General features: G+C 39.5%; 1 protein-coding gene across 5 annotated transcripts in view; it reads left to right on the top strand.

Annotated features, from left to right (window-relative positions):
* Positions 1 to 13,754, top strand: part of piezo1 (piezo type mechanosensitive ion channel component 1 (Er blood group)) — a 311,742-nt gene that overhangs the window by 179,125 nt on the left and 118,863 nt on the right. For 4 of the 5 annotated variants that reach the window (XM_072279778.1, XM_072279776.1, XM_072279775.1 and 1 more), the window contains 2 exons: positions 4,438 to 4,618; positions 7,299 to 7,512. In XM_072279778.1, coding sequence (XP_072135879.1) covers positions 4,438 to 4,618; positions 7,299 to 7,512 — 395 coding nt within the window. The remainder of the gene's footprint in view (positions 1 to 4,437; positions 4,619 to 7,298; positions 7,513 to 13,754) is intronic. The other variant, XM_072279777.1, reaches the window with a different exon arrangement.

Raw genomic sequence — 13,754 nt, 5'->3', positions numbered from 1 at the left:
AAATTGTCCTGTGATTAAGCTAGGGGTTAGGTCGAGGGATTGCTGGGTAGTGTGGCTCGAAGTGCTGTACCTCAACAAACAAACAAATAAATAAAAAGATAGCAATGCACAAAGCTCACATGTGTTGGACCATCCCATGTTGAATGAGGACCCATTATTTCTACACATATTTGTACATGAGTATATTATGTTACCAATGCTGCTTTGATCAATAGTGGGGAAGGTTAGGCGGTGTGTTTACTTCGGGAATAAGTACTGATTATGTTTTGAGAGATTTAACTGTGGATACCAATAAGGTGTTGAGCCCAAGTTAAGGGACTGCTGTATAAATCAAAACTGCATGAATGTATATGGAAGGCATGAGTGCTTTCCAATATGTCAAGAAGGCCATTATTGGTGTTTGACTCCTTTAATAGTGTGAGCATGACTCAATATGTGCAATGTTTTCATTGCAAGAAATAGCCAGAAGGGAAAATCTGTCTGTTTTCATTTCTTGGTGTTGAGACATACAAATTGATGAAAATCTTGCTGGCCCCAACTAGCAGAGGAGGCAACCAGCCAGAGTGCCAATAACCTGCCCCCATTTCCAGAGTTCAATGGTACATATTTAACCAATGAACTCTGGTGAAAATACTCTGGATTTTCTGACAAATTTGAGTCAAATACAAACGTAATTGAGTACTCTTAATATTTTCTCTTCATGTACTAAGACTGTAATAGTCGCTAATTGTCTCTAAATTTCAGGTGTATAAAAACTATTAGTATCCATACAGCGTTGACAGGATCCAAAGCTCTACCCCCAGCTGTACCTTCTGTAAAAGCCAGTCAAGTGCATTTGGGAATAAGTTCTTGGCGCTTTACTGTCTGATATCTGGCCTTTTGGGGCCATGTATCAGACAGAAAAGTACAACTCAAAACAGGTGTAGATGATTAGTGTGATCTGCCCTTTGTATCCATAGCTGGTGAGCGAGGACTTTGGGTATTAACTCCCAACTGCAGGTTTATCATTTTAATTTCTTTCCTTTATGTTCAATGGTTTTTGAATGTTTCAGAAAGTTAGGGACACTAAGAGGCTTGAAATATGGACTGTTTATTCCTATCCATGGGTGCTGCTTGACCTGCTGAATTCCTCCAGCAGTTTGTGCCTGTTACTCAGTATTTCCATCATCTGCAGAATCTCTTGTGTTTTTTGCCATTAGGTAGCATTGTTGTGTGAACGAAGTCACCGGAGAGAGGTGCTGGTAAACATGAAGCAACCTCTTTATTTGACAACATATCACAAATAAGCTGATAGACTTTGGAGTAGAGAGGGGAGAGGAAGGGAGAGACCCTTTCAGAGCAAAGTCTACTTGACCCAGCACTACACAATATTTTATGTGCTAAAGATCAAAGAAAATTCAGGACAAGTCAAACAAATCCATATTTACAATGTTTCCTTTGAACTACACACAATAGTTTCAAATGCCTGGATTTTCCCACCATCACACCCAAGATAGGTGTTATTTACTGTCGTATCCATGCAATGGGATTTTGATTGGACTCATGCATATGCAGACAGTTTCTTGGACTGTCTGGTCTGCATTTTACTGTTCTGAGGTGCATTTTAAATTTAATCTTCATTGCGTATTCAGATCTGAAGGCTAGTGGCTGAAGTCAGTTAAGCTAACTGTTACATATGCTAACCCGGTAGGTGCAGAATAATTGTGTAACACAATAGCAAGGATGGATGGTGAGATGCACTGAATCACAGGTGATTCTCTTTAGTAGGTTTGTCATTGGTAATCTAAATAAATGTCCAGACGAAGGGTTTCGACCCAAATGTTGACTGTCCATTTCCCTCCACGGATGCTTTTTGACTTGCTGAGTTCCTCCAGCACCTTATTTGTTGCTCCAGGTCCCAGCAACTGCAATCTTCTGTGTCTAGATAAATGCCTTATTTTGTGCAATTATAACCTTAGAACACAGTATTGTAAAAATAGATTAGTATAGAGATAGAATGAAAGTAGAAAGTCTAGAACCAGTTTTAATAAATTTAAATAAATTGTTTAATCAAATAAAAAGACTGCTGAGGAGAATCGGCATTGATTTGTAACACGACTCCAGATTTGCAGCTGTGCCCAAAATAAATCAAATCAGCCAATAGCAAGTTAGTGAAGCTTTCTGAATGTGGATGTTGCAGCGTTGACAATGCAAAAACCAAACCATTCATTCTAGTGTCTGATCCAAGCTTTACAAAGCTGTGATTCGGCTATCCAGCATTGCCGTAGTTGTCGTGTAACTTTTAAATATTGGATTACATTGTGCTGCAGTTCTTTATGTACTTTTATCAGTCATTGAAAGAGCCTGATTGGAACTGAAGGTCTGTGATGAATCTGGAGCACTTGGATATAATCCACCCACATGGATTTCCCCTTTGAGATAAGAGTTTGGATAGGAGCTTTGATTTTGATTACACATGGCAACAAATAGAAAGTACTTTTAATTTGTCACTGATATTTTTTTTCAATTTCATATGGCTGACTTTGAAACATCTAGCAACATTGTGTAATGGGTTGATTCTTTATAAAAAGATCAGTGTATGAAGCTGCACAAAATATTTCAAAAATCATTCTTACTTTTGGACATTGCAAGCAGTACTTTATTTGGTGGAGACAAGTCATACCAGCACCTGATCCACAAATGCAAGTTTTTTTGCATTTGTACATTGAAGCTGATTACTTTTTCCCTGTAAAGAGTATCTCCTTAGCGAGTCAAGAGGAAGATTCTTAAAAATGTTATGAATTTAGGTATTTCTTTGATAAAGACTTTGCAGGGGCAGATGTTCAAATATTAAAATGCAAGTTAATATTCTTATTGTCATTAGAGTAATGAACGCATTCAACACAGGAGCCAGGAGAATAAAGAAATAGGTCCCATCATGATTTGCAATTATTTCTTTACACAATGTGGTATTACTGATGAATATATCTTGCTTCTACGTTAAAGCATTTATTTTATAAACACTTTGCATTTGTGTGTATGTGTGTGAGAGAGAGAGAGAGAAAAGAATTTCAAATTAGTCAGATATAAAAATAGCAAAATGAAGTTAATTCGGTCTTGCTTTAGCAAATTCACTTGGAGGCTATTGTGAATTTTGGCCTGCATGAGAAATCAAGGGTAAGACATGTGAAGTAGGTGGGTGAAATAACTTAATTTACATCAAGTGATTGTATATTTGTACCAAATGCATTAGTGGATATAAGAGGGAATGCTTGTTAATGGAAGGGACTTAGAGTGTAATGGTCAATCTCTTGAAGCTCATATCTGTGCCTGTAATTGTCAGATTTTCTTTCTATGACCAGCAAGAAAGGCATACTATAGGAGCTAGCAACCTAATTATGTGGCCCCTTCGACAAGTTCGACATTATTTTAACAAGTATTCTTTAAGTTTAAAATATTTTTAAAAATTTCTTCAGTAGTTTATAAACCAATTATCTATGAAAGAAAGAGACTTTAGAGTGCACACTTCATAAATGATGAATTGGTTATTGTTTGCAACCCAGAAATTACAAGGTCCCTCATTTTAAAAATACATTGTTCAATTCAGATTTACAGCATCCGGTGACATCTTAACAGTTAGACTTTGTGGCTATAAGCTTTCATTGTTCCAAAATAACATCCGAACAATTTGCTGCAGCATCGATAACATGATATAGAACATGCCTTTATATATTATGGGTGGGAGGTGGTCCATGCAGTGGTCGGCATTTTTCATTCACGTGCTGCACAGTTTCAGCTTCCACTGCAAACGTACAAGTCCTGAACTTGCTGGCGGCTCTTCATCAGAAATTCTGCAGTTGGACTCTGAAGTTGGAATCCTTGAGGAATCCATCACTGGAGCATAAACTTGCTCTATTGTAACAGTCATTTTTGAGAATCTTCCATCTGAACTTGTACCAATAATTTTGAATGCTTCCGAATGTCAAGGATAATCAGAAGCATTCAAAGGCTCGGACAGTTGGTTAAGCCCGGGGGCATCGCTTAGCCAGCTGGCACTTTTTCCCCTCCCATTTTGCAGGTGTGGATTTGTTTCTTAGCACCCATTTGATGGCATTATCTTGCATTTATCCTATTTGTTTTTATTTTGCTTTGCAATGTCTTAGTGAGCAAATCGGCAGTTTCAGAAAAGAAGGGCCGTCCTCACCACACTGTTGTCAGCAAGTGCTGACCCATATCCCATTTACTATACGAGAGGTCCAGTAGTCCATAGAGGTTTTTATTAGTGTAATCACCCTTGTAGCAGTTCTCTGGTAAAATATGGGTGGGTTGTGCCATTACCTAGTGATACAGAGCCTGCTGAGTCATTGGTTAATGTAGCAGTTATCTAATTGGGACACGGAGCACTTTTGGACTTTTCTGTCACGATATCTAATGAGATGTGTTGTTCTTGCATGTCAGCAGGACGTAGAAGAGGAAGGTACTGACTTGGAAGATGCTATAGAGGATGAAGAAGACACAACCGAACGGGAAAGACGGAGACAAGCCCGTATAGCTGCATTGGCGCGACTGCGAACTGCAGCACAGAGGCTTCTTGAAGCTACAGGGAAAATAGTGGCCATTCTGCTCCTGGCATTAGCTGGTAAATGCTTCTGTGACAACTGTTCATTCATGCACTAATTAAGCTGTTTAATTTTGGATGTGTATCTTTTTGTCTCATGGAACAGAATCCATTTGTGATTTATCGGTCTGGTTACTACTGAACATGAATTTGGTTCAGGTTACTAAAACAAGAAATTGGTGCCTGCTTTTGTTGTTGTTCCTTTCTGCACCTTGTGGCGCATCGGGTGGCAACCTTGCTCTTTCTTTAGCATTTGTCTGTTTTTTTTAATGATACTAAACCAAGCACAGGTGGAAAGCGTGCAAGAAGCTGGCCGGATTTGAATATGAGTCCACTCACCTCAAGGTCTGGTGTGGATGCCACTACACCTCCGGCCTACTAGTGTCTACTTTACTGATCTTCACAGAGTATGCTGTTGTTTCAAACAGTTGAGTCATAGACTTTCCCCTTTAGTCATATGCAGAAAACACAGCTATGTAATTGGACTATGTACAGTATTCTGTTTCTGGGGAACTTCTATTGACTTCTATTGAGCTAGGTTGTGGAGGTGAATTATAATGAATATTTGCTGCAATATATCTTTGTTTTACATGTGATTGATGTTACATTTTACCAATGAGCTGAACAATTGAACTGAACAATTGTGACATAGAGGTTAGTAGCCTCTGAGTGCATACAGGAATAAAGCTCATGACATTTTTTTTTGTAATATAATTTTTATTGAATTTTCAAAAGGAATACATGAAAAAAAAGAATCTACCCTCCCCCCTCCCCTTAACCCTCCCCCCCCCCATATAAAGTCCTACCTAAAAAGAAAGAAAAAAGAAAAAAAAGAAAGAAAAGAACCGCCTGGGTGTTGGAAGATTTCCACATGCTCCATGGGATTCAAAATAAATTTGGTATAATTATTCGTTACTTTCCCCAAGTGACCGAAGTCTTTCTCGGAGCACTTAAATATGCCATCCTATCTTTTGTAAATAAGGGCGCCAAATATTCAAAAATGTTACATATTTGTCTCTTAAATTATAAGTAATTTTTTCGAGTGGAATAGAACTAGCCATTTCATTATTCCAACGATCCATACTTAAATACGAATCGGATTTCCAAGTAACTGCTATAGTCTTCTTAGCTACTGCCAATGCAATTTTTATAAATTCTTTCTGATATTTATTCAATTTAAGTTTCGGTTTTATCCCTTCAATATCACCTAATAGAAATAATACAGGGTTATGTGGAAGTTGATTTCCAGTAATTTGTTCCAATAAGATTCTTAAATTTATCCAAAAGGGTTGAATTTTAAAACAAGACCAAGTAGAATGTAAAAAAGTACCAATTTCTTGATTACACCGAAAACATTTATCAGATAGATTTGAATTTAATCTATTTATTTTTTGCGGTGTAATATATAATTGGTGTAAAAAATTATATTGTACTAATCTAAGTCGAACATTTATTGTATTTGTCATACTGTCAAGACAAAGTCTTGACCAATTTGTTTCATCAATATTAATATTCAGATCTGTTTCCCATTTTTGCTTTGACTTATGGGTTCCTTGTTTAATTGTCTGTTCTTGAATCAAATTATACATACAAGAAATAAATTTTTTAATTTTCCCTTTTTGTATTAAAATTTCAATTTCATTAGGTTTTGGCAAAAACATTGTTTGACCCAGCTTACCTTTTAAGTAAGCCCTTAATTGAAAGTAACAAAAGAAAGTATTATTAGATATTTTATATTTATCCTTTAATTGTTCAAATGACATCAATATACCTCGTTCAAAACAATCTCCTATAAATTTAATCCCTTTTTGGTACCAATTATATAAAAGTTGATTGTCCATTGTAAAAGGAATAAGTCTGTTTTGGAACAAAGGCCTCCTTGCTAATAGAGATTTCTGTGTTTCATTATCAACATTTGTCTTATTCCATAGATCAATCAAATGTGTTAATATAGGAGATTCTTTCTTTTCCCGTATCAATTTAGATTCCCATTTATATATAAAATCTTCAGGTCTATTTTCTCCTATCTTGTCTAGTTCTATTTCAATCCATGCTGGTTTTCGATCATCGAAGAAAGATGCAATAAATCTCAGTTGATTTGCTTTATAATAGTTTTTAAAGTTTGGAAGTTGTAACCCTCCTAACCTAAATTTACATGTCAATTTTTCCAATGATATTCTTGACATTTTACCTTTCCAAAGAAATTTTCTCACACATTTATTTAACTCTTGAAAAATTTTCTGTGGCAATTGTATTGGTAATGTTTGAAACAAATACTGTAATCTAGGAAATATATTCATTTTTATAACATTGACTCTACCTACTAATGTTATTGGTAATATCATCCATTTGTCAAGATCTTCTTGAATTTTTTTCAATAGTGGTAAATAATTAAATTTATATAAATTCTTTACATCATTATCAAGTCTTATACCTAAATACTTTATACCATTTACCGGCCATCTAAATTGGGTTACTAATCGACATTGACTATAGTCTCCTTTAGTAAGAGGTAAAATTTCACTTTTATCCCAATTTATTTTGTAACCTGATACCTTCCCATATTCATCCAATCTAGAAGATAATTTATGTAACGAATGTTGTGGGTTTGCTCATGACATTTATTGAAGATAATTTCAAAGCAGATGTCTTACAGTTTGTATATTCATGTAATGTAGATTCTGTTACTTTCATCTTGCAGGAATTACCGTTCCGTCTGCATTCTCTGGTGTTTATTATCTGTTTTTCATTGGAATTTGTACCTGGTGGGCCTGTCACTGTCCAATGAGCCATGTTGGATTTAACACAATATGTGTGATGGTGGCAGTTTACACTGCGGGCCACATTATCTGCCTGTATATCTACCAGTCTGCGTTTATCCAGGAGATGTTCCCCCCTGGTGGGCTCTGGTCCAGGTAAGGAGAAGATGAATGTATATGTTATTTACATGCACCAAAATAATTGCATGGTGGCCTATTTATAATAAAAAAAACCTTGATGCTAGAATGATGTCCATTTTTTAATAGTTTTGGTACAATCCCCCTCTCCTGATGGAGGAAATAATATATAACAGCCATTTTCTGAGAGCATGTAAGGAAGTGGCAATTATTTTTGCTGTTCTTTCAATCTGATACAGAAAATACTGCAAAACTGGACATTTAATATATCTTGAGATCCATCAAAACTGTGCTTAGGGAGGCATAAACACCAGAGATTCTGCAGATTCTAGAAATCTTAAGGAGAACACACACAAAATCAGAATCAGAATCAGGTTTATTATCACTGGCATGTGTCGTGAAATCTGTTAACTTAGTGGCAGCAGTTCAAAGCAACGTATAATATAGAAACTAAATAAATTACAGTATATGTATATTAAATCAATTAAAAATTGTGCAAAAACAGAAATAATATATATTTTAAAAAATGAGGTAGTGTTCAAGGGTTCAATATCCATTTAGGAATCAGATGGCAGAGAGGAAGAAGCTGTTTCTGAATCGCTGAGTGTGTGCCTTTATGCTTCTGTACCTCCTACCTGATGGTAACAGTGAGAAAAGGGCATGCCCTGGGTGCTGGGGGGTCCTTAAAAATGGACGCTGCCTTTCTGAGACACCGCTCCTTGAAGATGTCATGGGTACTTTGTAGGCTGTACTCAAGATGGAGCCGACTAAATTTATGACCCTCTGCAGCTGCTTTTGGTCCTGTTCAGTAGCCCCTCTCCCCCGCACCCCCATCCCCATACCAGGCAGTGATGCAGCCTGTCAGAATGCTCTCCATGGTACATCTATAGTAGTTTTTGAGTGTATTTGTTGACATCCCAAATCTCTTCAAACTCCCAATGAAGGCAAGTTGCTGTCTTGCCGTCATTATAGCTGCATCGATATGTTGGGACCAGGTTAGATCCTCAGAGATCTTGATACCAAGGAACTTGAAACTCTCTCCACTTCTGATCCCTCTATCAGGATTAGTATGTGTTCCTTCATCTTACCCTTCCTGAAGTCCACAATCAGCTCTTTCGTCTTACTGACATTGAGTGCAAGGTTGTTGCTGCGACAGCACTCTACTAGTTGGTAAATCTCACTCAGCAAGTCGGGTAGCATTTATAGAAGGGAATAAACAGTTGGCCCAAAACATCAGCTGCTTATTCCCCAGCTATAGATGCTGCCTGACTTGCTGAGTTTCTCCAGCATTTTGTGTGTATTGCCTGGATGTGCAGATGATGTTGGTAAGAGTGGGATGTGAATGATATCTAAAAAGTGTCTGAAAGCAGGAACACAGAAACAATCTGGTGAGGTTTGACCTTGTGCCATCAGATGAACTCTGGCTTAAATCATCAAGATGTACTGTAAATGAGAAAGAGGAGAGCAGTCAAGTTAATGGTGTGGAACAGGAAGAAAACATTTTTTAAAATAACATTGGCTATGTTGGCAAGGTGAGTTTATCAACCCACAAGCAGCCCACATTCCTGACCCTTCATGTCTGGGACCTCACCTGGCTCAGCCAGCCTTCAGTCCCAACTGCCAACTCTGGCTGCACGTCCCACTCACACTCTGGACCCTGACCACACACTCCGGATTAATGAGTGAGCCGGGTGCTGGGCCTGTTCAGATTTCCAAGCTCTCAGATACTTGATTAGTGGAGTTGTAATTGATTGCACATGATGAAAAGACATTAAAAGAAACAAAAATAGTATTTACTAACATGGTGTAAGTATAAGAAACAAAGCACAGCAAACTAACTATGTTGCTGTGTTTATCTGAGGTTTTATTTTCAGAACAAGTTTGCAGAGAGAATAAGATCTGAAAGTCCTGGTCAGACAGTGTTATGGAGAGGAAGGCAAGGCTTTTTTGTCTATGGCACTTTGTAGATGAGGAATCATTGACCTGATTCATTGATCTGAATTTTTCCATCATGTACTGGTTTTAGTTCAGGTCTGTGGCATTGCTGGAGTGGTTTGCTTTTCATGTTACCGGATAAAACTGTGGGTTAGCAGAAGCTGAATGGAGCTTTTCCTGTATCAGTTAATTGTTTTGTAGACACTGGCAAGCTGCATCAAGGACAAACTTTTGATATGTGCTGCTCAACTTCCTATTCATTAAGAATAGCGTTATAATTTCTACAGCCATTTTTTATATAGGCATCCGTTAGTCTCGTGAGACCATGGATTTGCACCTTGGAAGGTTTCCAGGGCGCAGGCCTGGGCAAGGTTGTATGGAAGACCAGCAGTTGCCCATGCTGCAAGTCTCCCCTCTCCACGCCACCAATGTTGTCGAAGGGAAGGGCATTAGGACCCATACAGCTTGGCACCAGTGTCGTCGCAGATCAGTGTGTGGTTAAGTGCCTTGCTCAAGGACACAACACGCTGCCTCAGCCAAGGCTCGAACTAGCGACCTTCAGATCACTAGACAAACGCCTTAACCACTTGACCAACACATGGCCAACACGCGCCAACACATTACAGCTGGATTAAATTATATTCAAGAGTGGCGATGATGATTTGCTATTTCCCCATCTGCTTCAATGGTGCTTTGAAGCCAATTCATTAAACTCTGGGCTTCAAAGCTCCTTGCATTTTTGCAAGTGTGAGGCAGCTTGGCCAGCGCTTTTTGCAGCAGGACACGCTGAACCAATAAAATGAGTTGCACACTCTTGTTCATCTCTTCCCACAACCTGCTTGTCTTGTATCAGTCCCAGGAGCTGCTAAAAAGACAGGGAATAGCAGGGTAGATGCACCCCTGAAGTGTTACTGGTTAAGTTGCTGGGGTTCCCAGTGGTCATCCAACTCATAAATTGTGTCTATTGCTTTGCCCATCTCCCCATCACTTGAAATTCTGTTCAAGTACCAAGGCAACTTTAAACAAATCTTTAAACAAATTAAAAATTAAGAAAGAATCTTAAGCTGGCGCTCAACTGTTTTATAATTATATCCAGTAATAGAATTTGTATTCCGTAAGGGTCTTACTAAGGGAGCAACCTTTTAATGTTCATGTTTAAAACGGCAGATTTCAGAGTGTCAGACAATATAAGCATCTGAACTTTAGCCTTGCAGTGTATCCAGATGTTTACCAGCATTGTTTCTGATTCGAGACACACTTCTTGGTTCTCCTGTCCCTGGATACCAGTGCCTCCTCCTGATGTGTACTGAGAACAGGAAGCCTGCTTGGTCGTGGGGCACGCCATGACTGCAGACGGTTTCTTTTTTCCCCTCTGATTACTGCTTAGAGAGTCCCATGACACAGTTTATTTCAGTACCATTCACTGATGGGAGATTGGCACAGGAAATCCACATTTGTTTCTGCAGCAGACAGAAGGAAATGAGTCTGCCTCGTTAACAGGGAAATTTGGTAACTGACTGCTCAGAATCAGAATCACGTTTATTACTACTGACATACAGTACTGTGTAGCTAGGGTGCCTAAGACTTTTGCACTGTACTGCTGCCGCAAAAAAAAACAAATTTGGTGACATACGTGAGTGATGATAAAGCTGATTCAGATATGGGTCTCTCTTGTGGACTGAGAGTGGGAAGGGGGCAGCGAGAGGGAAAGGGGGGAGCACCAGAGGGACATTCTGTAATGCTCAATAAACCAATTGTTCGAAATCAAATGACCCAGCCTGGTGTCTCAGGGCTGGGTGTGTCTGCACCTGTGCTGCCCTGCCACCCCTGCCCCATGGCACTCCTTCGCTGCCATCCGTCCCACACCCCTCCCATGGCGCTCCACCCTCACCATTCCCAATAGCCTTCGCTCCCGCCAGATGTACAAACTCACTTTCCTCTCCACGTTGACAAATCCAGTACTGTGCAAAAAGTCTTGGGGACCCTATAGCACTGTATGTCGCGAAATTGGTTGTTTTGCAGCAGCAGTACAGTGCAATACATGAAGTGTGCAATAAATTACAATTTATCTAAATGAAATAAGTTGTGCAAAAAAAATGAGGTAAGGTTCATGATGTCATTGTCCTTTCAGAAATCTGATGGTAGCGGGAAGAAGCTGTTCCTAAAAGTGCTGAGTGTGTGTCTTCGGGCTCCTGTTTTAGATTAACATAGAAGACGTGCAGATAAAGAAATAGCCACAGGAGAATAGAAAATCAAATAAATGTCAGTTGTTGAAACTCTAAAATAATATCTGTAAATGCTAGAAATGATCAGCAGGTCAGACAGCAACTGCAGATAGGGTAATGGAGCTAATTCAAAGACCCTCCGTAATTTATGCTATGTGGGAGGTACACAAATACTGTGAAGGAGATAGAAAGGGAGGAGGAGTGGCATCAAATTGGAGACTATTTGGGAAAGGTATTCAAAGCAGGGAGAGCACATTTATATTCGAAGAAAGAGAAAGGGGTGAAGTTGGGCAGGGGGGAAAAGGGATAAGGTGAAAAGAAGAGGAAAAGACTAGTCCAGGACAAAAGATTAGGAACTGGGATATTGAGTGGGAAAGGGTGGAGTTACTGGATATGAGGGAGAAAAGGGAGGTGAACAACTTTACTGCCAGTGGTGACCAGATGGCCCATGGGAGGATGGGTGCTAATTAATGACAAGGAGGGGCCTGAGCCAATTCAAGGCTCTCAAACACTGGTGAACAACTAGAGGACAGTACAGTAAGGCTAAGTAAACTGCAGCTAAGCTTGGGTTAGAATCTTCCTCCCAAAGTTGTGAATTAACCACCAGTTACTGGGTCAATTTACTGTGTCACCCTCTTGCCCTTCCCTCCCCCGTAACTAAACAATTGAGGCCTCAGGCTTAAATTTGTCATGGCCCTTTAGTGCAAAAACGTTAAGGCCAATTGTGGCAACTCAGTTGCTGACCAGTAACAACATACAACAGGAATTTCACAGCTGTGCGTTCTAGTTCATTTCTGCCCAGTCGTCTTTTCAGCCACAGTGCCTCAGATGGAAATCTTCAGCTTTAGCTGGGCATTTGGCATTCTTGAGGTGAAATGTTTCCATTCAGGAAGAGAAATAATGAAGGAATGAGTCACGCCTGCCTGCTTTTTGCGTGGCCAGGGCTTGGTTATAGGCCGGTGCAAGCATATCATTGGATCACCTGTCTTTTTATGTTTGGCTGTAAAATGATGTTTGGACTGCTTAAAGGGGATTTTTTTCCCACCAAATACACAGAGAATGAGAGTTTTCACTTTTCATTAGTGCTGATTCACTAGCTACTGTCGATCTTCTGTAAAGTCTCCAAGTGTGGTGTACTTTGATTTTGATTGTTCTTTTGCCACAATGATTGCACTTACTGGCAGCAAACAACTCCTGCCTTAAGATACCCTTTTATTTTTACCTCTTACCTTCTGATACACAATCAGTGGCCACTTCATTAGGTACAGGAGGTATGATTATGATCTTCTGCTGCAGTAATTCATCCACCAAGGTTCAACATGGTGTGCATTCAGAGGTGCTGTTCTGCGCACCACTGTTGTAACATGGGGTTATTTGAGTTACTGTCACCTTTCTGTCAGCTTGAACCAGTCTGGCCATTCTCCTCTGACCTCTCTCAAGGCATTTTCACCCACAAAACTGCCACTCACTGGATGTTTTTTTTTGCTTTTCACACCTTTCTCTGTAAAGTCTAGAGACTGTTTAGTGAGAAAATCCCAGGAGATAATTTTCTGCGAACCACCCCATCTGGCACCAACAATCATTCCACGGTTAAAGTTGCTTAGGTAACATTTCTTCCAACTTCTAATGTTTGGTTTGAAGAACAGCTGAACCTCTTGACATGTCTGCATCTTTTATTTGTTGAACTGCTGCCCGTGATTGGTTAACTGGATATTTGCATTAATGATTAGATATTTACATAACAGGTATACTAATAATATGGCTACTGAGTGTCGTCCTGTTAATCCTGTTAGCAGTGGCAACAGCGCCGGACTTCGGAACGAAGGCTCTTGAGTTCGAATCCAAGTCGGCCCCCCCCGAGCACACTTCCCATTCGTGCCGGGTCGAGCATCGAGCTAGCCACTCGGCCTTGTAAACAACAAGGGCTGAGTCAGGAACGTTCATATCATGTCCCGATTAATTCGAAAGGAGACCAATCCTGACACTACGCGCCAGACAAGAATGGCTGACCGTCTGGTGTGACTCGCTAGGAAGTATACTTTCAAGATAAATGTTGGGTTTCTTCCAGATTTTTGTTGTTGATATAAGTTCATCCAAAGG

The sequence above is a fragment of the Mobula birostris genome, chromosome 15 (assembly GCF_030028105.1).
Source record: "Mobula birostris isolate sMobBir1 chromosome 15, sMobBir1.hap1, whole genome shotgun sequence".
Lineage (NCBI taxonomy): Eukaryota > Metazoa > Chordata > Chondrichthyes > Myliobatiformes > Myliobatidae > Mobula > Mobula birostris.
The sequence above is the reverse complement of the archived record's forward strand: the minus strand, read 5'-3'. Positions and strand labels throughout refer to the sequence as shown.